The 24,654-nt window shown below is 53.8% G+C and overlaps 1 protein-coding gene across 5 annotated transcripts; it reads right to left on the reverse strand.

The window, feature by feature from the left end:
- On the reverse strand, positions 1-24,654 carry Ulk1 (unc-51 like autophagy activating kinase 1). 5 transcript variants are annotated; one of them, XM_028856987.2, is made up of 28 exons: positions 24,538-24,654; positions 24,069-24,161; positions 23,945-23,986; positions 13,959-13,991; positions 13,704-13,740; positions 11,097-11,270; positions 10,926-10,999; positions 10,618-10,719; positions 9,473-9,531; positions 9,306-9,388; positions 8,959-9,009; positions 8,630-8,718; positions 7,532-7,679; positions 6,978-7,038; positions 6,724-6,813; positions 6,230-6,355; positions 5,785-5,930; positions 5,587-5,673; positions 4,930-5,198; positions 4,061-4,254; positions 3,677-3,786; positions 3,463-3,606; positions 2,750-2,940; positions 2,414-2,586; positions 2,219-2,337; positions 1,754-1,911; positions 817-952; positions 1-742 (listed from the first exon to the last, which is right to left on the reverse strand). In XM_028856987.2, the coding sequence occupies exons 1-28, from the start codon at positions 24,649-24,651 to the stop codon at positions 687-689; spliced, it is 3,159 nt and encodes a 1,052-aa protein (XP_028712820.1). In that variant the 5' UTR covers positions 24,652-24,654; the 3' UTR covers positions 1-686. The 5 variants fall into 5 exon arrangements, with proteins under 5 accessions (XP_028712820.1, XP_037054485.1, XP_028712819.1 ...); XM_037198590.1 differs by having other exon boundaries at positions 2,414-2,532; positions 5,587-5,685; XM_028856986.2 differs by having other exon boundaries at positions 5,587-5,685.

The raw sequence follows: 24,654 nt of genomic DNA on the forward strand, positions 1-24,654 counted from the left end.
TGGAGGTGCACACTGGGCTATTTATACACGTAGACATGGTCTGCATCTGTACAGCATCTTGGAGAGCAAGAGCCAGGAACGGGAGGCGGGTTCCCAGCAGTCTGAGGGGCTGGCTGAGGTTCTCCAGTCTCTGTCTGCATAAAGTGCTCCGGTGACTTACAAAGCTGGGTGGGTAGCCTCAGAGGGAGAGGTTCCTAGAGATATCAGGAGGTCAAAAGGCCACACCCTTTTTTCCTGGACAAAGGGGCAAGTGAGCTGTGAGAAAAAGCTCGCTTTGGCTTCGAGTCAGCAACAGTCTCAGGGCCTTGCCTGTCCATGGGGCTGCTGTGGGCTCTGCAGGTGGCAGGTGCCCACGCTCACCAGCCTACCACCTCTCAGCGCCACACCTGCCTGCCAAGGGAGCCAGCTGGGAAGGATATGCTCAGAAACTCCTGTCCCAGTGGGCAAGGGAGCTGTCCCTGGCACTTTGACGTCCATCTACCAGCAGAGACTGGCAGCCTAGGAAGCAAGAGTTGCATCAGCCTATACAGGTCCACCATGTAGCATTCCTGCTGGACGTGGCTGGCAGCAGTCTCAGCACCATCAGATCAGTGTCAGGAAGGACAGTCTGCCAGGTTTCAGACCCTACCCTGCAGGGTGGCAGAGGGGACTGGACTCCAAGGGCACAGCAGACTGGTAGCAAGCAGTCAGGCACAGATGCCACTCAGCAGGGCCGAGAGTCTCCGCTCAATGCACAGCTTGCCTGTGGAAGAGGGAGCATGAGGTGGGGAGGTCACACCTACCACCCCACTCAGGCTGCCAGGGAAAGACACTCACACTTGGCAATGTTCTCAATGTCCGCCTGGTCCGTGAGTGTGTGCTGTAGCCCCTCCAGCAGTAGCAAGGCTTTGTGATAGCGTGGTACACAGCCCTCTCGGTGCTGGAACATCTCATCCAGGGCAGCAGATTGCACCTGTAGACAAAGGCAGAGCTGAGCAGGGCCAGAGCAAGGCAGGTGTGGCCTGAATGCTCAGCACACTGCACACTGTGATTGACTCAAGTTCATCTGTAGTGAGCATGAAAGAATGGCTAATTATTAGCCAGGTGGTGGTGGTGGTGGTGGTGGTGGTGGTGGTGGTGGTGGTGGTGGTGGTGGTACATGCCTTTAATCCTAGCACTTGGGAGGCAGAGTCAAGCGGATCTCTGAGTTTGAGGCCAGCCTGGCAAGTTCAAGGGCAGTCAGGGCTACACACAGAAACCCTGTCTAGAAAAAAAAAAAAAAGAATGGCTAATGTCCTGGGATGGCTAAAGAATTAAGGAATTAGCTACAGATACTCATAGAGCAGGTGACCTGCCTGCATGGTGGCCACTGTGCTATCTGCTTGGCTGGATACAACAACCAAACCCGACGCCAGCACCATCAGTGGCCCCAGGGGCAGTGTGCAGGGCACCCATCGTGTCGTCCCACCTGAGAAGGGAGCACAGTTTGGCAGATGTGTTCCTCGTAGGTGAGGAACAGAATAATCTCAAAGCAGAAGCCCTGCCTGGGCTGTGATCTACACGTTTATGGAGGAGACTGAATCTCAGGGAAGATGGCTAGGACACTCCCTGAACTGATAAGCCACACAGTGGACAGGGCACTGTGCTAGTTCATGGGAAGCCCCAGCTCCTGCTGGGTAGAGCATCACCTAACGTCAGAGACCTCTAGCACCTGCCAGTACCCTAGGAACAATATCCCAAGCCCCACCAGACAAATCACAAGACTGCCCCATACCATCTGCACGGCGTGGCTAAGGATAAGCCGCTCAGCGGTGACACCATGGATCCCATCCAGCAGCCGTTGTTTGTCCAAAAAGAAGCGCTGAAGCCGTAAATTCAGGCCCCGACAGGACACCACGCTGGCCTTATACAGCTCATTTAGTCTGCGTACCACTAGGGTAGAAGAGTCAGTCATTTCAGGCCCACAGGAGTATAGGACCCCCATCGAGGGCTGGAAAGCATGTGAGTAAAGGGGCACGGTCCACCTGCACAGCAGCCACAGGACCCAGCTGGCCCCAGCCCAATGTAGCAAGATCAACATCGGTCCAAGTAGCTCTGTCCTGGGTAAACCAGGAGGCCAGGCCCTGTGTACCCATTCTGCCAACTGCCCTCTGGTGTGGCCTACGCCTACCCATGTGGCCTTATCTGCCCTCTCTCTCAGGGTGGCTTGCTCACTCTTACCCCAGCACCACATCCTCACCCTGCTTCACAGTGGATGAAAGGCAGAGCTTGCCAGCTCGGATCTGGCCAATGGCAGTCTGTAGGCCCGAGGATAGAAGCTCGGCCACCTTCAAGTATAGTACCAGCTGTTCTGCAAAGCTAGAGGGCGACAAACGGGTCAGAGCCAGTCAGCAATGCCCAGGAGCTGCCTTCTCAGTCCCCAGGCAATACTTACCCCCAGTCGCGGCTCAACTGGCTGATCTGGTCAGCCACCACACTTTCCTGAAGCTGGTATTCAGGGCCCCCGGCCGCCTCACTGGCACTACCCTTCAGGGCTGCAATCTCCAGAATTTGCTGTGCAAATGCAAGTGTGAAGCGCAGATTGTGTAGGGTCTCCGTGTGCTCTTGCTGAGGAAGCAATAAAGGTCAGAGCCTGGGACACACAAGTGTGTGTAGCAGGGCTGAAAGGTTGATCTGCCAAAGGGGCACCTCCCCCCACCTCCTCCCGCAAGTGTTAAGCAGGCAAGTCAGAAGGGAGCACCCATGCTTGTCACCTCCCCACAAGCCTCACCTCCATGAGGGTCTCTTCTGGGAGGTCAGGAGCCTCGAATGTCACAGCCCCCTCCAAGTTGGCAGCAAGGGGGTCAGCAAGGCTACAGCAGTGGCCTGGGGCAGAAAGCTCAGGGGCCTCACCACAGGCCCCAGGTACTAAGTGGCGGGCAGAGGAAGAGCCGGCAGAGCCCAGGGAGCTGGAAGAGCCCACTGTAGGTAGATGGCTGGTAAGGGACAGGCAGCTTGCCTGCTTTTCACCCTGCAATCTCTGGCCCTCTGAACTCCATCTCTAGAGTTCAGATGTGCCTCAGTTTACATTCTTCCTTATCCTGATGTTTCAATAGGGAACACGAGAAGTCAAAGGTGCCAGCACCCCTAGGGCTCCATCTTGGAGTACCCTAGCTCCTAATACTTAAACCCACATCTGCCCAGAGAAGGCAGGGAAGCCACGTGCAAAACTGGGTGGTATAGGTAAGGCAAGGCAACCATTGCCATCATTGTGAAATTCTGGATCTATTCTGGAACCAGGACTCCCAGACAACAAAGACTGGCCCCTTTCAGGGAAGATGGACACAGAGACCAGCATCTTGGGCACCACCCCTGTTCCATGTACATGCTGGGAATGCCACAGACTTTATAAAAATGGATCTTCAGGACTATGCTACACAACAGGGATTTTGCATTCAAGAATCCCCATCCCAAGATGCTGCTCTTACTTGGCATAGCCCTCACCTGAGAACATTCTGGTGCGGGTGCCCTGGGGTGGTGTGGTACCACTGGGTGGGGAGCCCACGGTGAACACCACAGGTGCTGGGCTGCTGGCCCCTCCAGCACGGGCTCCTGGATGCAGGATCCCTCCAAAACCAGCAGAGGGAGCTAAAGAACAAGGCAGGCTCAGGACCAGGCTGGGCCAGACTCCCAGGACACCCCCCAGGCCCTCACATACCAATCTCCATAGGCTTCTCCTGCAAGCTGTCAGTGCTGCCTGAGTCAGAGGCCTGCGTCCCAAATGCAGCCTTGAGCAGCAGATCCGTAAGACGGCTGGTGCTGAAGGACCTGAGGCGGCAGGAACGGGGAGGCAGTGTGTGTGGGGAGGGCTCTGGCTCAGCAGCTGGGGCCCCATTTCTGCACACAGCCACACCTCAGGCTAGTCCTGAGGGGCTGTAGTTCTCTAACTCACTTCCTTTTTCAAACACGGAAAACAGGCTGGGCTGCAAGGGCCCACCACCAATTCCCAACACCTGCCTCACTGGGCAGCCAGTGCGCGCGCGCGGCGGTGGTGACTTTGGTCAGGAATGATAGGGAGGCACAGCCCTCCCAACCCACTTACCGGCCAAAGGGGCCCCTGGTGTCTTCAGCAGGCCGCAGGCCAGAGCCCAGCTGCTGGCCCTGAAAAGGACCCGCCTCTGAGAGGTCAGGCAGTGTGCGGTTCCGAGGGGGTGTCATTACTACACCCTGCCGAGCCAACAGGGTCAGCAAATTCTGAGAGCTAGGAGCTTTCGGGAAGTCAAATGAGGACCCCGCCTAGGAGGGAAGGACAGCACTGAGAAGGTCCACCTCAGAACCCACAGCCCAGGATGGAGCCCCTGAGGACATCTGTCCCTCTAGATCAGGCACTGAGGACGTATGTACAGGCTCTTACAACATGAGGTGGCAGCTGCTGTGTGGGGCCCCCTTTTCCAAAAGGAAAGCTAACACAGAGAGAACTACACCATGTCTCTAAGTCACACACTGGACTTGTGACATTTTTTGAAATGGAGTCTTACCAAACAGCCCATTCAACATTCAGACCCTCCCAAAAGCTGGGCTTATAGGTACGTGCCATCATGTCTAGTCTGAGATTTCTTCCCTATACTCAAACTAAGCCTATTCATCCTAGGAAAAAAACTTGTGGTGCCACACTACCACAGGGAAGCAGCCATGGCCTAGAAGAGACATGGGGCCCGGGCTTTCTTCCCAATGAACTGCCCGGCCCATCAGGGAAGCTGGCAGTCCCCATTCTGTGAGGCCTTACGAAGTAAAGGTGAGAAGCCATCTCCGAGAATCACCTTCCCGAAACCCCTGCCCTGCTGGGCACCTCCAGGGAAGCAGCTTGAGGGTGAAGCCCAACAGGCGGCCAAGACACAGAGACCAGGTCCTTTCCTACCCCATCTCCTTCACCAGAGCTCAGGCCCTCCTTGAAGTCAGCCCAGACATTACCTTGGTGGGGGAGCCTAGGATGGGGGGTAGGGGACTCCGCTGTAGGAAGTCAGGCAGCTTAGGTGAGCCACGCAGTGGCCGGCAAGACTGTAGCCCCGGGCATGGCTGGGGTGCGCTGGCCTGGGGTGGGCTGAAGGTGGCTCCCAGCGGGTCTGTTGGGGGCTTGGGCAGCTTGGGGCGCACAACATGGAAGTCAGACAGGTTGGGGGCGCTGTGCAGGCGGCAGCCCAGCCCAGTGGTCCGTGGAGAGTGCTCAGGCACAGAGGAGCCTGGGGACAGGGACAGAGACAGGGTCCTGAGCTGGGCACACTGGGAAAGTACCAAGCAAGGCACTGCCCCGCTCTAGGTCTCTGTGGCAATCATTCTGGACACCTCACTCGAGAACACAAGAACTCTTACAGCGACCTTGGGAAGCCTCCATGGAGCAGAGGCACAGAGGGCCTAGCAATCTGTCCAAAGCCACACAGTTGTGGAGTACATACATGGAACTGAGCGGCAGGGGGCATCCTCTGTGATCCAAAGGTTGATGCCAGACTATTTCACAGTACTTCCTACTTTCTCCCTAAGAGCAGGAGCCTCAACAACAGGAAGGAGACCCCAGCTATCCTTCAGGTCTGCTCTACAGACGCTCAGGCCAGGGGCTGTGCCCACACCTACCTGGTCGTGGTGATCTGCCAGCTCGCATATCAGCTCCTTGTGGGGAGGGCACTCTGTTCCAGCCGGGCCGCTCAGGGATGGTTCCCACTGAAAAGGTGGCTAGATCAGACCACAGCAAATAGAGGGGTCACTACACCCACCCCACCCCCTCAGATGAGAAAGGAATGCCCACTGGTTCTCATCCCCACATAGACTTACCTTGGGGAGAGGGTGTATAAGGACGGCCACCTCCTAATGACAGCTTCCTGGCCAACATGGCTCCATCAGTGTGGGAGGGGGGAGATGGGCTGGCCCGAGCAAAGCCCAGGGGGCTGGTGCTACCTGACCGTCTGATGGCAGAGGACCTGCACATAGTCAGGGCACATGAGGTCTCGTCAACATCACTGAGGGCCCCTTGATGTTACTCAGCGTTTCCTTGGCTGTTCTGGCTTACAGGCACTGTAACTGCTAACCCAAATCGCCTTCTATAGCTTCTGTGAAAACACTCATCCAACCCCCAACATTTACTTTAGTCTACCAAACACATCTTGCCAACAAGATGGGTTTTATGAGCCCAGGAGCCCCTAGCAGTTATAGAGTTCTACACATTCCATGACTGTCACAGGACAGCTGCGGCAAGGCTTAATGAAGCCGGGGCACTGACCGGGCCGCCTGGTGCTGAGTGGGCGACTGCAGATTCTGCTCGATGCGCTGGTAGTTATGCACCTGAGTGGGGACAGGAATGGGGACCGAGGCACCGCACCTGTTGCTGGAGAAGGGGCCAGGCCGGCTGTGGAGAGAGGGTAGCCACTGTAGACAGCACTGGGAGAGTCTCAGGCCCAGACACATTTGGGGAGAGAGGTCTCAGCTTTGCCGCCCAGGCCTGAAGAGCTGGCTTCACACCGAACCCCCTGCACACTGTGTCTGTGTGACCCCCAAAGGTGTTCCAACAGCCTAATCTAGACAAGACCCTGAAGGCAGTATCCTCAGTTGGTCCCTTCATTAGTCCAGCCACACATCAACAACAGCCCTTCAGTGGGACATTCATATTGCCATGTCTGGCCAAGTCTGATCGAATACAGGACCTTTAGACACAATAGATCTTGCCAAGAAAGGTGGCCATGATGCTGAGGGTCCCTGGTGACCATCTATGCTTACCCCGAGGGACTAGGAGAACTGCTGCAGGTTGGAGAGGGAGACGGGGTGCGACCATGGCTCTCTAGGCCAGCAGAGGCCACCAGCGAGCTCCTGGTGGCAGAAGGACAGACACCTTTAGACAGATGCATCCAGACCCTAAACTCCCTCACCAGGCTTCCCTAAGGCAGCCTTAGTCCTTCCCAAATGGCCTATTCCAGGCCAAGACCCAAAGGCCCGATTTATCTCTGAGCAGACATCAAAAGAGACTTACTCACCCACTACACAGCAGACTGTCAGGTGGGGGCTTGGCAATGGCTGCCTCAGCTACTAGGTCACCTGTGGAAGAAGAAATCATCTGACCAAGGTGCCCCCTGCCTTCCTTGGCTCACCTAACCCTCTCTCTGTCTCTCTGTGCTCTGTCCAATGTCCCTGTTCTCCCCAGAGTGAAGTCTCGGCAGCGCAGTTAATTGCTAATACAGTGGCTTTGTGGGGTCCCAGTGCAAAGGCAGTCCACTCCAGGACAAAAGTGGACACTGGGGTGGCAGCCCTTCTGCACCTCCTATGTGTTATACAGACACTACATGGACCACCCACGTCCCTTGTTTTATACTCTGGAACCTGGGCACAAGGCTCTCCAGATACACCTGTGGTGATGACATCCTCCCCAGAAAGTTCAGGGCTCTAGAAACCCATTCCAATGGCCCACAGGAAGTCAGGTCTGAACCCCATGGCCACATGCATGTGGAAGTACCTAGTTGTCTGATACACCCTTATACTCCCCCAACGAATACTGTATGGGAGTTTGCCTGCCTGTGTAGTGGGACCTGACCTGGAAACTGGGCTGGGACCATGACAAAGTCGTCTGTGTCACAGGAGTCTTTGCTGCTTCCACCAGAGTCCCGGGAACCCTGCAGAAAGCCAGCAGCGTCGGCTGGGGAGGTAAGGGTCTTCTGTAGCTGCGGCATCTCCCCCAAGGACTGCAAAACAGAGCAGGGTTTATGAACCACAGGCAATCAACCTCCCCAAGAACAGTGCAGGCCACAGTGGTTCTCCAGCCCCACAGTGCTAAGCAAAGGGGCTGGGCTTAGACATTCTCTGCAGCAGAACAGATATTTCTCTTTTCTTTTTAAAGATTGTTTATTTATTACATATACAGTGTTCTGCCTGCATGTATGCTTGCAGGCCAGAAGAGGGCACCATCTCTATTATGGACGGTTGTGAGCCACCATCTGGTTGCTGGGAATTGAATTGGGGATCTCTGGAAGAGCAACCAGTGCTCTTAACCTCTGAGCCATCTCTCTAAAACATTAAAGGCAAGTGCCTCTTTAGGGTTAGTGCCAGGAGTTTATACACACACTGCTTGGGAGCCTGCAGCTCTTAGCCATTCATGAAGAATCCACCTCTGTCTGGAACAGTGTTCACCTTTCATCCTTCTTCACCCCACCTCTCCACTTCTATCTAGTAACCAGGGCACATAGAGTAGTGTCCCTGTGAGGAAGCTGCCACTGCAGACCACACCAAGCGGGCACCATGTCGACACACCTCCAGACTCCAGAGCAGGTGGCAATGCTTGGCACAGGCTTACTTTTCACGGAATGAGCGCCACCCAGAAGGAGCCCTCACCACCAGACACAGACCGCAGAACATGCTCCCAACTATGGGCCAAACCCAAACACTAGCTTATTACTGCTCAACCAAACACTAAGGAACATTCAGATAGGGCTCAAGCCCCATTCAGGCATGACCAACAGACCTGGCACTGTCACTGGGCACCAGTGAGAGTGTGGATCCCTTCCCTAGTCAAGCAGGACACAGGCTACACAGACCATGCCTAAAGCATGTAAGGACCAGAGGCAGCTTCACCTATTTATGCACACCCATCACTATGCATTCCATGGCCCAAGAGAAACCCAGGAAGCCAACTCACCGGCGGGGAGGCCAGGTGTGATGCAGAGCTACTGCTAGAGCTGCTGCCAGACCCTGAGCTTGGATACGAGGGCACAGGCACAGGTGGGGCTGCAAGAGGAAACGTGGGTCAGTATGCACGCTGCTGGACCCACTGCAGCTCTGGGGACATGGCTGCCTTTGACTGGCCCGAGTACTCCAATTCACACCACAGAGACAAGCAGCCAGCATCAGTGGTACCTCCAGTGCCCCCCACTTTCCCAAAGTGTCTCCCAAAATAGCATGTGGCACCTATAGACATGGGGAACATGTCATAAGCCCTGTCTGTGCCCAGGACCTCCAGAGACTCACACTTCTTGATGGTGGTGCTGGCATCTAAGAAAGGGTGGTGGAAAAATTCATCTGTGGATAAAAAGAGTGAATTATCTTGGTGCCCGTGACCCCGACAGCCTAACCACAGAGCCCTGGGTGTCAAGGCCAGGCCCCAGCTACCTGGGCAGAGTCAGGGCCCCAGAGGGTGGCTCTGAGAACATCTGACCCCCATTTCAGCAGGGTCCATTCTGCTGGCCTTGCTGAGGGTAGGAGGAGCCCAGGGCACTGCGGCCGACTCTGGAGGCTGACAGCACATGGCAGGCCATGGGTGCCGGGATGCTCACTGAGGCCAGCTAACGTAAGGGTGCCAGGTGGCCTGTGCTCACCAAAGTCCATGCGGTCCTTGTGGTTGCGCTGCAACAACGCCAGGAGCAGCTGCCTCAGGGGAGCTGATGTCTCCCGCGGGATGCTGGGAGGAAGAGAGGATGAGTTTGAGCAAGAGTTGTGGGGTGCCGGGGTGGACCCGCCCTGCAGAGGATGGAGGGTTGCTTACGCAGGAACTAGTGTCTTGTTTTTCTCATAAAACAGGCGCAGGTCCTGAGGGCTGCTGGCCTGTTGGAATAGCAATGAAAAAGTTCAGTCCTGTGGAGTACCTGCTACCTCAGAGTCCTGCCACCTACCACTGCCTCTCAAGTGCCTTCGTCCCCAGCCATCCCATGAGGCACACAAGGACCAGGGGAAGGCAGGTGGGACAGAGGGAGTCACCAGACCCTACAACTGAGGAAAGGGTGGCCAGGGCTGGGTATATACTCCAACGCTGACCAGGGCATACGGAGCACCTGTTGGGGACACACTTGGGAGGCTCAGGGGCTGACATCCCAGATAGGGAGTGGAGTTAGTTCTTAACCGGAACAGTCAATGTTGGCAATTGGAACTATGCTAGGCCTATCAACTTGGGGTCACTGCAGGCATCAATACCATGTCTTGTTAAGGCAGACACAGCCCTGGGTTCTCAAATTCCCCTTGATGCAGACTGTGCTTCCAGGTTTGGGCACCTGCAACCTGCACATGGGCTAACAGCTGCTTTAGAAGCAAGCAAGGCCGGGCGGTGGTGGCGCACGCCTTTAATCCCAGCACTCGGGAGGCAGAGCCAGGCGGATCTCTGTGAGTTCAAGGCTAGCCTGGGCTACCAAGTGAGTTCCAGGAAAGGCGCAAAGCTACACAGAGAAACCTTGTCTCGAAAAACAAAAAAAAAAAAAAAAAGAAGCAAGCAAGGGTGGGTGGAAGGTCCATATTGAGACATGACACTGACCTCTGATGGGGTCATCGCAGAGGTGACCCTTAATTTACTAAGCAGAGAGGTATGGCCTAATCCCTAGATAAGAGGACTGTTCTGCTAGGCAGGAAGTACCTGTGTGGCAGAGATCAGGGGTGACTGGGCAGGGCCTAAGGGCTACCTGACTCTTAAGGAAATGCAGTATTTTCAGTGACCCCTGGAATAGGGTATGGCAAGAGCTTTCACCTAGAGGATGCAGGATAGCCACCAAGCTCATACCTATAACCTCAAATTGATTCCCCATCTGGCAACCCCATACTCTTCCATGCTGGGGACACCACCCCAAATGCCGCCCAAATTGACCCCTACCCTCTCAGGCTTTGGGAACTCACTAAGACCTTAGTGTCATGGGGCTCGCTTACCTGAAATGGGGCCTTCCCTGTCAGACACTGGTAGACGATGGTGCCGATGCTCCATAGGTCAGCCTTCCCATCATAGTGCTGGGACATGATGACCTCAGGGGCCTACAGGGTGACAACACAGATCAGCACTACTGTACAGTAGGCAATAACCAGTAACAGGTGCCAGGCACCAGCCAATTGGAGCAGACATCTGCCAGGTATCAAGCAACCAACACACACTATCAGAGCAATAACCAACCAGTTTTGACATGACAAAATGGTACTGCCCTGTCCCGCCCCATAGTCCTGGACCATGAGTGGGCACGTACCATGTACATAGGAGAACCGCAGAGTGTGGCTGCCATCATGTTGCTCTGGAGGTACCGGGCAAATCCAAAGTCAGCTGTAGGAGAAGCACCCAGATTGTCTGAGCTGAAATTGCTCTGGGCAGGGTCCCCTGCTGCAGTCTCTCAGGCAGCCACCACCCCAACGGGTCTCACCAATCTTGACTCGGATGTTACTAGGGTTTGCTCGGCGACCCCCAGGATTGGACAGCAGAATGTTCTGGGGCTTCAGATCTCGGTGGATGATGCCCTTGCTGTGTAACAGCTGCATGGCGCCTGCAATCTGCTGTAGGAACAGCCTGACAGTGTCTTCACTCAGTGTGCGCATGGCTGTAAGAAAAGGTGGACTCAGAGGACTCGGGACACCATGGTCTTGAGTGTACATGGCTGTGTGGAAAGACAAGCTCAGGGGCTTAGCACCAATGCCACTCCTCAGACCCTCTAGCGCACAGGGCCAGTACATTCTGCTAGCCATTGGGCACCAAGGCCAACTTGTCTTGCAACCTCCAGAAGCTGATCCTTTCTTATTCCAACCACAAAGTCCACCTGCACCTCATCCCGTGCATCCTTATAGGACTCCCCTCCACCTCAAGCCCTAATTGCTAGCTCTTGGTGCTTCTGATAGCACTCTACTTGTCTTGGTTTCCACTTCTCCATTGACACCTCCTTGAATCTTCTACATCCCTGTGCTAGGCAAACAATCACCAGGCTTTGTCCCTAGTTCTGGGACAGGTCTTTTGCCTCCTAGTCCACAGTGGCCTCCAAAAGGTAAGCATAAGTGAGAGTGGAGACAGGGACTAGAGAGATGGCTCAGCAGTTAAGAGCACTTGCCGTTCTTGCAGAAGACCTGGGTTTGGTTCCCATCACCCACACGGTTTCTCACAACCATCTATAACTCCAATACCAGGGGTTCTGGAACCCTCTGTCAGGTGCCAGGCACAAATGTGGCCCACATACATACATACATACATACATACATACATACATACATACATACATACATACACATAAAAACAAAAGTTTTTTGTTTGTCTGGGCAGTGATGGTGCCTGTGTGCCTTTAATCCCAGCACTTGGGAGGCAGAGGCAGGCAGATCTCTGGGAGCTGGAGACCAGCCTGTCTACAGAGAGAGCTCCAGGACAGTCAAGGCTACACAGCTAAACCTTGTCTCATAAACAAACAAACAAATGAAAACAGTGAGTAGCTCTACACTCAGGCTAGACGGGGCACAGGCTTCACCAACAGTATTTCAGTGTAGAAATGTCTGATAACCAGCTAACTCCCTCCCAGGTAGGAGCCATAGCAAATGGCACCTCACTGGTGACCAGGTCTGAAAAGTGAGAGTGCAAGGACCACCCACCAGAGCTTGGCAGGCAGACACCAAAAACACATACACCTTAGATATATACATTTGGCAATACCAACAGAACAAACATTCACTTCAGATCCAGTCTGGACCACCCAATCCTTTTTGTTGGGACGCCCACTCACCACAGCCCAGTCACTTGACAGGTGGCTAGTCAGGGAGCCTACACGAGCTCACACACACACATGCTTAGAGGTCTGTGAGACACTCAAAAGTCAGCCCTGGACTGGCCTGCTCACCCTCTCCTCCTCCACAGACAGGTGACATTTGAGTCTGGCCTAGGGCCAACCTAACACCTGTAGAGCCTGGACGTTGCCAGGAACCACCCAACTACTGAAGGTCATGGGTGCAGCATGCTGCCCCAGGAGACAAGAGCAAATACTGGGTGGGCAAAGCTTAGCACGGCTCAGCCACGTGAACTTGAGCATGCAGTGAGCGGACAGGCCACTGCATCCAAGGCCAGGAGCCTAAAGACAGCATCCCCACATCTACTCCACTGCTGACTCATCCCAGCAGACCACGCAGGCGGCCCTCCTAAACTCAGGGTCTGCTCTGATGGCTCAACAAGAAGCTAGTGTCCCAGTCTGGGGTGGTGTCCAAAGGCTCCAGCAGAGGGAAGACCCAAAGAACAGAGGGCAGCTCAAAATGCCCGCATCCCTCTGGGGAATGCTCAGGAGGTTTGCTAGGCGGTACTTAGGACCCTAGAGTCCCCACTCTGAAAAGAAGACTGAGTAGGGTCACTCCCTTCAGTCTGAGACAGCAGGCATATCTGGGAGGGCTGCTTTGAGCTATCAGTCCCCACCATTTCCTGTTTTGTGTTTGCCAAGGCGAAGCATTCCGAATTACAATCTTGGTTAGCCACTGTGTCCTTCCAGGCCTTGGGCCAAGGTCCCTGCGTTGTCACCACTTGCCTCTCTCAGACCCTCAGAGCTCCGTGGAAGAGGTGTCAATGCCCTCACTCTGCTCTTCACCATCCACCCACCTGCTGTCTTTCAGTGGGTCCTGAGCTCTCCTGCTGCCCGAAGCTTCCTTGGTCTGCTGGGAGCGCCTCTCTGGTTAGTCTCTACCCACCAGACTCACTCAGAGATCTCTTGGCTCAACTCCACACATACTAAAGCTACCCCCACCATGAAATCCGCATAACCTCCCTGCCAGTGCTCACACCGACCCACCTATCCTGCTTGTGTCCTCATCACCACCAAAATAGCAGAACCTCACTATTCTGCTTAAGCCACCCACCCAGCATGTGGGAGACACTCCATAAATAGCTGAGGGTGGTGAGGCCTAAGGGCCTGAAAGAGCTGGGCTCCCTTCTATACAGTCCCAAAGCAGGAAGCAAATCAAGCTGGCAGCATCTTAGGCTAGCAGCAGTATCCATTTGGGGTGTGCCTACTCACTGTGCAGATAGTCAGCCAGGTCTCCACCATTACAATACTGCAAAAGACCAGGGACACACCATCAGAACATGGTCAAAGACCCTCCAGCCTTAACCAGACTCCTTAACCCAGTATCTGTTCCTTGGACCTTGTCCAGTATAGGTATCCTAAAATCCCAGCTAGGAATGTCAATAGTGCATGCTTATACCCATCCACCCCTATCCCTCTGCCCATCCCTCTGGGCCCTGTGCTTGCTCTGGCCCCATGGGAACTCACCTCCATGACCAGGTAGACAGAATTGGCCATTTCCTGTAAGACAGAACAAGCCATTTGAGATGAGAGTGTACCCTGCATATTCTCTCATGAGACATACTTGGAAGAGCCCTTGGCACTTGGGACCACTGGTACCCTCAACATGTCATCTACCTACAAGGTTTGAGGCAGATTGAACATGGCCAGGTCTAGGTGTCCTCTGTGGCCAAGATTAGGAGACAGGAAGACAACTGTGGCAAGTGGCTTGGGAGATGAGTACTTGTTTCATGGTCATACCAAATGAGGCCTCAGTGTCTCAGACCCTACCCAGGTCTGAGGGTCTCTATAAGGTTCAGGGTAGGAAAAGGTTGACTTGCACATGGACCACTACCTATGAAGGTGGCTCCTGTTCAAAGGGAGCTGACCTTGACTCTTAGGCCCAAGAACTGCTCAGCTCCCAGTTCTGGAGTCCACAATGCCAACAGATTATAGGCTGGTACTGTCGGGCTGAGTCAGCAACAAGGAGGCCTGCAGCTGTTCTGATCCTGCCTTGTGGGCTTTAGAGGCTAACAGACTCTCCGCAGGAGGGACGCGTCGTGGTCCCCTCCCCCACTGACCTCTCTCAAGCTCAGACAGACCCTCACCTGGGTACCAGTATGCTTCCTTGTCTAATCAAGTCTCAGAGGATAACTCAGCTTGGTGTGAACAGGGACTACCCATCTGATAGGGCCAGGCCCCAAACTGGTGCCTCCCATGGCGAATCACTCCTCAAAGCTGTAACCATCACCGTTTTCACCTGTTTCATTAACAAAGAAACTTGGGACCTGGGGGATCAAGCCAGCCAGGCTGGGTCTAAGCAACCTGCAATTCTTTCTCAGGCAGCATGATCCATGCAATATAGCTGCCAGATGGGTGGAACAGGCCTTAGGAACCACAGGAAAAGGGCCCACGGCAAGAAACAAAGGCCCACCCCATTCCCACAGCATTCAAGGACGATGCACTCCCTGATCCTCAGGAACTCAGCTGCAGATAGAGAGATATATAGGAGGTTCCTCAAATCTCTTCCAGGGCCTAGACCAAGAGGGGACTGCAGAAAGAACCCTTCTGATAGCCTGTGAGGGCTAGATGGGACAGACACCTAGGCCCCAGATGACCCCACCACAGCAACCAATGGCCACCTGCCCCACAAGTCAGCTACCCCAAACATGTACTGAGACTCTAAGGACTCCCACCTCCTACCCAGCCTCCCAGTCCCTATGACTAATGCTTACACATGAACACCCGACAAGTGACAAACACAAAACATCTGGACACCTGGGATGTGCAAAGAGCCCACCCATGTGCCCCAGAACTGCACCAGAGAGGTTGGGGAGCTAAGAAGTGTGTTCAGGCAGCCCGGCTGTCCCATTCCAGCTGTGTTCCCAAGATTACAAACTGGGTATAGGCCAGGTGGAGGCTATTTAAAAATAATAATAATAATACAGGCCTAGACTGCTTCACCAAGGCCGGTATACTCAAGACCCCCAGTCCCTGCCTGAACTTACCTGCCCTCCCCAGATGAGGAGCTCCGGCTTAGCCGCATTTGGCTCCACTCCCACCTCTCTTTGCCTTCCAGGCCCGCTGCAGGAGATAGACTCTGGGGCAGGTGATGCTCTGTAGAGTCCCCAGTCTGAGCCACAAAGGAAGGCTCAGGAACAACTAGGAAGGAGGTTAGGGACCCAGGATGGAGGGACAGGACCAGGAAAGAGGGACAAAGTCTAGGTAGGACAGGGACCAAAATGAAGGAACAGCCTGACACCCTTTCAGTTTGACTCAGGGCCCAGCAAAGGTGGCAGAGATAAGGACCCATAAATAGCCACTGCTGCTCACACCCGCTCCTTCTGTATCAGAGGGCCTGTCTCAGCGGCTTCAGCCTGCAGCCCAAGCAAGGGAGGCTGCTGGGGCCACTTGCTGTGAACACACACAGAGGGTGGCAGGTAGAGACCTAGGCCTGTCCTTATCATTAGCACAGTTCCCTGGGGCATGATCTGTCCCAGAGCCCCAAACTCATCCACCCAGCCAGGACAAGCAGGGACAGTGACAAGGACAGACAAAAGATCTGGAAAGACAAAGATGGGACACCTCTTTCAGAGCTACTAACCCAGTACCCCTAAGCCTGTCCTCGCTGACACACAGCGAGGCAGAACCGCCAGTGAACCATGGGACTTGAGCATCTGCACACAGTCCGCGGCCAGACCCTGTTCAGTCCTTCCCAGAGGGTGGTGCTAAAAGAGACCCAAAGGGCACAGGGTATAGTGGGGTAAAATTCAATTCATAATATCCAGCTTGCTGGCCCACTCTGACCTGCGACTGTCCCAAGAGAGCCAGACTTCCATCTGACAGTGAGAGCTCCCCCCAGGCCTGAGCTGTGGCCTTAGTCCCCCACTGGTAGCACCATCTCAGCAAACCCTCTCAAACCTGCTCCTTCTACTCTCCTGCCTCTGTGCTCAACTTCTGAGCTCCACAGAATACCAGGCACAAGGATGTTCCCCAGCCAGTTTCACAAATGAGCAAGCCAAGGCCCAAGAAACCAAGGGACATGCCCAGCTCTGTGGAGCAGCAGGGCTCGCCCAGGCAGGCTGGCTTTCATACCATCTTCCATCTCCCTGCCTAAGCCAATACCCAACCAGCGCCAATCAAGTTGGAACTCTACTGCCTGCCTCCAGAGCAGGGCCACGCTGTCTCCAGCCTGGAGGGAGCTGAGGTAAACCACAAAGCAAGAAGGGCCTCCAGGCAGGAGCTTTTAAAGGCAAACAGCCCACTCGGACCTAACCCCTCCATTACAATGAAGCTACCCTCCCTAGGAATAGGGGTAGCAGGCAGAGGCCAAAGCACAGCCACAGTAATGCCCTGTCACAACCCACCTTGAGCTCACCCAGAACCACCTCTCCAGCCTCTGCTCTGCTCAATTGGTTTCTGCAAACTCTAGGGGCCCCACAAGACCCTTCGGGAACCTTGCAGGCCAAGACTGCTTCCCTAGCACACACTCCAGGATACTGAGCAGACAGCAGTCCTTCTCAGGAATAGCTTTCTCATCACAGCCTCCCACACAGGGTGGTAGGCAGTCTTCACCATGATGGGCAATGCCCTAGGCTCCCAATATTGCCACTCTGCCAGTCAGGTCCATCACCTAGCCCTCATGAAGAGCGGAAGGCAGCAGAGAGTGGCCAGTGGACAATTCACAGCTAACAGCAGGGCAAAGCAAGTCTTGGAGACAGACACTCCCTTGTTGAGCTCCCTCCCTGAGCACAGAAACTCACAAGAGCAAAGAAAACTTAAGAGGGAGAACAGACTCAGCACTGCTGCAGGAGCTGGGTCTGCTACTCTCGGGGGTGCACCGCTGGCCTAAGAGTCCAGCATCCGGGAAGCTGCACGGGCATCTAGGCACGTAGGAGGCTGCCCCGCCCCAGACACTGAGATCTTTTGCTTAATAGGATCCCAGCTCTCCACCCTCTGCCTGCTCTCCTCTGGTCTGGTGATCTCAAGCTGGGTCTGGCAGGCGGGTGACATGCACTGACCCAATTAACTCCTGAGGAGCCAGGCTTCTGGACTGCAGAAGGTGGCAGGGCCACAGGCACAGAAAACGCTGCGCTCTTCGGGACAGCTGACAAAGGCAGGGCCAGCTCACAGTACCGGGGTAAGGAAGGTCCACTCTGCCACACTGGGCTCCAGCAGGCTGGCCTCTTGGAGGAGGCGTCCTTGTGTCTAGGTGGGGCTCCAAGCCTACTGCCATGCATCAACTCCTGCTAGGGAGAGTCAGGCCCCTCTGTGAGAAGCCACAAATAGTACAAGAGAGCTCAGAGTGGACCCTTGGGAATACAGCTCAATATATTATAATAGTTCCTCTCCAGGACCATAGTCTGTAATGTAGTCCAGCCACAGCAATTCCGACCACTACAGATAGTGCACAGTCAGAAGTTACTGACTCCCCTGAAAAAAACAGAAAGCTCCCCTCAACAGAAAAGTCAGTCTACTTGCAGGGAGTACGCCAGCCAGCCAGGTGATCAGAGCCACACAGGACAGGAGGAGAGGGCAGGCAGTCTCTAGAACATGGTATCTGTCCTACACAGCCATGGCCTTTAGGGTGTATGTCATCAGCCTTGCAACCTCCATACTTTTATGTCATCCACAATTCAAAAGGTAAAAGACCTTGGTCCAGCAGGTAAAAGTGTTGATCACCAGGCCTGACAACCTGAGTTTGATTCCCGGGACCTATCTGATAGAGACACCAACTTCTGCCCAATTATCCTCTGACTTCCACATGTTGAATACATCTGCCCCCAGACCAAAAATTTAAAACTCCAGTCTTCTAGTAGTTTCTGAATGATGACTAGTCTCCACACCCCTGTGACATGTGCCTCCTTCAATTCTTGGTTCAACATCAACTCCCTATTTTGGACTTAAGTCCTATTTTGGACTTAAAAAGATAAAGCAGGGAGGGGGTTAGGGATCTGGAGAGATGGTTTATCAGTTAAGTCACTGGTTGCTCTTGCAGAGGACCTGGGTTTGATTCACAGCACCCACATGATGGTTCAAACTGCCTATAACTCAAACTCCAGGGGATCCAACTCCCTTATGGCTTCAGTGGGCACTGCACACACATACTACACTTAATACGTGCAGGGAAAACACACACAAAATAAAAACAAATCTTTTTTTTTTTTTTTTTGGCTTTTCAAGACAGAGTTTCTCTGTGTAGCTTTGTGCCTTTCCTGGAATTCACTTGGTAGCCCAGGCTGGCCTTGAACTCACAGAGATCCGCCTGGCTCTGCCTCCCAAGTGCTGGGATTAAAGGTGTGCACCACCACCGCCTGGCAAAACAAATCTTTAAAAGAAATAAAAATTAAAAAATAAAGTGGGAGCTCAGCAAGTTGGCCCTGTAGGTAAAGCTGCCTACCACCAAGCCTGACAACCTGAATTTAGAGTCCCCAGAACCATAGCAGCAGAATCACCTCCAAAGTTGTCCTCCGACCTTCACATAGGCACTGTGACACATGCATGACCCCTCCTATAACATAGGCAAAGGTTGAAAAAACAGTTTAAACAAAGAACCATATGGGCTGGCTGAAGAGATGGTTCAGTGTTTAAGAGCACTGGCTGCTCTTCCGGAGGACCAGGGTTTGATTTCCAGCACCCACACCACACATCACAACCATCTTGCAATCCCAGTTCCAGGGAATCCAACACCCTCTTCTGCCTTTCACAGACACCAAGCATGCAAGTGGTGTACACACACACACACACACACACACATATATATATATTTAGGCAAAGCATCCATAGATATGAAAATAAAATACTTTAAAATAAAGAAACGAGCTAGGAATGTTGGCGCACACCTGTAATCCCAGCACCTCGTAGGATGAGGTAGGAGGATCCCAAGTTCAATGACAGCTAAAGCTATCATCAAAACCTATCTGAAAGCTTGATAAGCTCGTTGGCATACGCCACCTTTAATCTTGAGGAGGATGGAGATCAGAAATTCAAGGAGTTTAAGGCTACCCTTGGGCTACAGGAGACCCTCATTCAAAAGACAAAGAAAGAGCTGGGTGTGGTGACTGGTGGGTGTGGTAGTGTATGCCTTTGATCCCAGCCCTGGGAAGGCAGAGGCAGGCAGAATTCTATGAATTCAGGGCCAGCCTAGTTTACACACTGAGCTCCAGGCCAGTCAACCAGCAAGAATAAACCTATCTCAAAAAAAAAAAGGGGGGGGGTGAGGAGGAGGAGTAAAGGAAAGGAAGGGAGAGAGAAAGCACATTCAATTTTGTAGGTATACAGACTGCAGACTTATCTGAATCCTGGCCTATCTCTATCTGGTCCACTGACAAAACACTATCTTCACTGTGGGTGGGAAGGTCATGACCAAACCCACATCACAGGTCAGTGATGAATACAGACACTCCCCTAACCCAGACAGAAGAACTCAGAGCTAGTCTGTCTTCAAGGTCCATGTGAGTCACCTCTGGGCAACCTGGCTTCAGAGAACCGGCCAGACAGCGTACTAGCCTCCAGGGAGTCATCAGCAGTAAGGCTGTCAAGCAGGCAAGGACTGAGCCTACATCTATGGCCTGATATTATGATTCTGACCCTCTCTCCCAGAGCAAGAATAAGTCTAGACATTGAATGCTGGATGAGGAGAGAGCCCATTCCAGCCCTGGTGAAGGCCATGTGTTCCAGCTGCCTCCCCAAACCTCTGGTGGATGCAGAAGTGCAAGGAGTTAGAGGTTTAACTCTGTAAGAGTGTGAGGTAAGCATGCTCAGGTCCTAGGTTCAACTACCAGCACTACCAAATAAAAGAAAAGTTTGTGTTATGTTTGTTTGTTTGTTTGTTTGTTTTTTTGAGACAGGGTCTCACTATGTAGCTTTGACTGCCCTGGAACTCATTATGTAGACCAGGCTAGCCTGGAACTCAAGAGCTCTCTGCCTGCCTCTGCCTCCCAAGTGCTGAGATTAGAGGAGTGTACCCTACCCCTGGCCAGGTGTTATGGTTTCAATGCCACCACAGGTTCACATGTTTAAACACTTGGTCCCCAGTTTGTGGCACTGTGGAACCCTCATGGCTAAAAGCATGGCTGGAGGACGTTATAGCCAGGCCACTTGAAGTCTGAGCTCTCTGCTTCCCTCACTGGCCAATGTGTGAGAATCATCAACTTCCCCACCACTATGAACCCTGCCTTTCTTGCTATGATGAACTAGAACCTGTAGCCAAAATAAACTTCCCCTCCCTTAACCTGCTTCTGCCAAGTGTTTGAGGCCAGACTGGATACACAGTGAGCACCAGGCTAGCCCGATGGTAGAGTGAGTCCTCGTCTCAAAGGAACAAAAGAAAACAAGGGGGAGGGGAGACGACTGTGCAGCCTATTACAGAAGAACTCCTTTCTTTTATAAAAAGCCCATTCACATAAGAAACATTTGCATAAACAGGGTGGTGGGGCGTGCCTTTGATCCAGCACCTGTGTGAGCCCAGTCAGGCCTACAGAGCTAATTTTAGGACAGCCAAGGCTAAAAATCGGGGAAACAACAACAACAAAACCATCTGCATAGATAGACAGTACCAAGTAAGTACAGCTCTAAGAACTTTAACTCAGATTGTCACCACAGACGCTGGTCTTGCATGGAGAGGTCTCATATGGAGGGACACAGCTAAGCAACACCTGGAGACAGGCTTCAGGGCTTAGTGCTCAGGGCCAGACCACCAGGAATTACTGAACCCTGCTTCCAACATGGGAGACAAAAGTAGATCTGTTTACCACTACTCAAGATGAGGGCTATGAGATCTCGCAGTTAAGACATATTTTGCTGGGGCTGCAGAGATGTCTCAGCAGTCAAGAGCACTGGCTGCTCTTCCAGAAGATCTAAGTTCAAATCCCTGCACTCACATGACAGCTCACACCTGTCTGTAACTCCAGTTCCAGGGCTTCTGACACCCTCACAAAGACATACATGCAGCCATAACACCAATGAACATAAAATTAAAATAAATTATATATTTATAAAAGAGGAGGGGGCATATTTTGCTCTTGCAGAAGACCCATGTTCTAGTACCCAGTATCCTCCTCAGGTAACTCACAACGGTAACTCCAGCTACAAGAGATGTAACGTCCTCTTCTGACCTCCAAAGGCACCAGCACACACGAGACATATACTCACACATATATACATAAATAAATAAATCTTTAAAAAAGAAAATAACCCTGGTACGATTGGACTGAGATGAGGTTTGAGCCAATACACCCTCAGGTGATGGACAACTGCCAGATGTCCATCGGCATTCTCTCTCTGGGGGCAATTTGACAACAGTCACTCAAACTACAGTCTGTACAACTCTTGCCCACGGCTCCAACTTCTAGGAATCCATCTACATCTCCTTCCTAGCCAAAGTGCCCAAGGCCAGTCATGACCACATTTTGACTTGCCAGAATCCTGGAATAGCTTGTGTCCCTCAGGAGGGGTTAGGCTAGTACAATGAACCACAGACAGTCAAGGCCCGGGCACCACACGGCCTTAAATAACTACGGCAGCAGAGACGGCAGCAAATACCCGCTGTGTTCCTACTGCCTCGACCTGCGACCTGACAGGAGAGCCAGGGCTGCAGCACAGGCGCCGCTTCACTGCAGCCCCGCTGAGCCCTGAGCCTGCAAGCCGTCATTCCAATAAGGAAGCAAGTGTGATTCTTCAGGGCAGGTCCGACATCAGTGTGTGACAAGAAACTCTGGTGTCCTGCCTTCTCCAAGAGACCATGGAGGACAATGGGGATAGTATGGTAGGAAAGGTACACATCTCCAGGGGGCAATCCAAAAACTGTGGAGATGCCTAAGAGAAGAAAGAACAGCAGGCCTCCATCTGCTCAAGGACTGGAGAAAGACTTGTGTATATTTTTTTTCCAGATCCTTCTGCAGTATTGGGAGAGCTTTCTTGGCCAAATCATCTTTTTCTCTGGCCAAAGTGTGTATCTTAAACAAATATCAAGGATACAGAGCAACAACCCCAGGCCATGGGGTGATAGCCTGGAACCCAGGGAGAGGACAGGGACTGGCATTTCTCAGCACTTCCTTTGGCAGAGGAAGCCACAGCCTGGCCAATACTGGAGGAAATGGCAGAGGTCCTCCATCAGGTGGCCAACTGGATGAAGCAGAGGAGTGGACACCAGAGCCGGCCAGGCCTCAAATCTGCAGAGGTTCTAACCAACTATCTGTCCAGTTCTGAAGAAACCATGGAAATGACCAGGCCTGGAACTGTGGGAACCTGGCGGAGACCACAAGGTGGGATGAGGGCCAGGGTGAGTCCCTATGAAGGTCATGTCATCTACTCAGCCTGGGTCTTCCAAGAAGCTCATCGACTGTACTGATGTGGTCCTGCCCAGAGCACCGGGGACAGGGGGTGGAAGAAGCCTGGGGAAGGGAGGAAAGGCAGGCAGCAGGAGGACAACCTTCTGGACCAAGAACACAATGTCTCCAGCTGTTGCCAGGTACTCCTTGTCACACTGGACCTAGGCCCTGCCCACGGTCACCTCATGACAGGTCACAGCCTCCAAGGTAAAGCTGGAAGAGGAGCAGGGGAGGGAAGAAAGGAAGGAAGGAAGGGAGGAGGGTAGGAGGCCACCAAAACACAGCTGCCCGCTGGGAACTTCCCTCAGCCAGGGCTGGTCCCGTGGCCCCAGTAAACAGGTTTCAAAATCATTAGTCAGCACTTTGCTCGGGGACCAGCACTTGGGTTCCTGGTCCCCACACGGGGCATCCAGGGCCTCCAGCCCCTGCCATCACTGGGCTGGGGGACCTGGAGGGCAACACTGAGGCTGACTGGTCAGCTGGCTTGCTTGCTGAGGCTGCCAGTCCGGAGGCGGCGGCGGCGGCGGCGGCATCCTGCGCCTGGGTCCAGTGGGCCCAGCCCCAACCGCCCGCGAGAAGGAATCTCCAGCAGCCCCTCCCCCTCCCAGCCTCTGACGCAGGAGTGGGCTGGCCAATGCCAGGCCGCTGAAGCAATGTCAACAAACAAACCCGCCAGCCCAGACAGGTGGGCCTGCCAGGGACACCAGATGCAGTAAGGGCCACTGGGTCACACCGTGTAGGCAGGAAAGGGCCCTCAGCACCAGGATACGCTAAACCCGAACCACACACGATCTGAGCAATACAATCGCCAGCGATCCAACACTCGTGTTTTATGCCCGCCTGCCTTCCTTCCCCATTCAGGCAACAGACAACCGTGGGTGTCGGGGTGCACAAGACCTAAGACAAACTTGGACCAGACATGGGTCTCCAGGGCCCTGTAGGGCTTCAGAGATGCGCAAGCCAGGGACACCACATACGGGACCCCAGCTCCTCTCACCTACACCACACTAGTCTAAAGCCACTGACTGTCCACTGGGGGCTCCAGGCCCTGGCAACCTAGAGCCTGAGGCTGTGAATGGGTCACCTGCAAGAATAACATCACCCCTCCCCCACGCCCCACAGCAGCAAGCCTCCCGGCCTTACCTGGAAGTCATACAACGCCACAATGTTTTCGTGCTTTAGTTCCTAGGACACAAATCCAAGTTTCTCATGAGCGAGACAAGAGCTGGCCCACCCTCTCCCCCCCTCCCTCGAGGCGCTGGCTCACCTTCAGGATTTTGATTTCCTTTCCCAGCAGTGTCTGGGACTTGGCAAGGTTCTTCTTGTTAATGCATTTGACGGCCACCTCCAAGTCGTGCTTCTGAAAAGCCAAACGTAGAACTTCAGGGCTGAGAACACCCCTCCCTCTGCCCCCCCCAAGCTGGGAACACATTGATGGCCTAAGGTGGCTGGCTGTTCCAAGGGTCGTGGCATGGGAGGCTGCCAGAGGCAGGCAGGTAGGCTCTCTCAGCTGGGCCTGGAACCTAAGCGGATGGAGTCCCAGGCCAGGTTCCCAGGACTGGTCTGACTCTTCAGGGCTAGAGAGTCCTGGGCTGGCGTCTCCTGGCTTCTGGAGCTAGGTAGCAGGTGGGTTTCCGGGGCTGGGGTCCTGAACTGGGTCCCTCTACGGATTTCCGTGGGTAAGGAAAGTCGGGCAGGGGTCCCGGGCCGCGGGGTCCCCCGGGAGCTTCACCCACCTCACGGTGGCGACCCTTGAAGACCACCGCGAAGGCGCCGTGTCCAATCAGGTCCTTGCGGGAGAACTCGAACTTGCCCACGGTCTCGACGCCGCCGCCGCGGCCCGGCTCCATGGC

This window comes from Peromyscus leucopus, chromosome 23 (assembly GCF_004664715.2).
Source record: "Peromyscus leucopus breed LL Stock chromosome 23, UCI_PerLeu_2.1, whole genome shotgun sequence".
Lineage (NCBI taxonomy): Eukaryota > Metazoa > Chordata > Mammalia > Rodentia > Cricetidae > Peromyscus > Peromyscus leucopus.

Coding starts and splice junctions, on each gene's coding strand:
- Ulk1 (XM_028856986.2), bottom strand. CDS start 24,651: ATGGAGCCGGGCCGCGGCGGCGGCGTCGAGACCGTGGGCAAGTTCGAG. Junction 24,162..24,537: donor TCAAGGGTCGCCACCGTGAG/GTGGGTGAAGCT, acceptor TTGGCTTTTCAG/AAGCACGACTTGGAGGTGGC. Junction 6,356..6,723: donor AGTTCTCCTAGTCCCTCGGG/GTAAGCATAGAT, acceptor CTCTCTCCACAG/CCGGCCTGGCCCCTTCTCCA.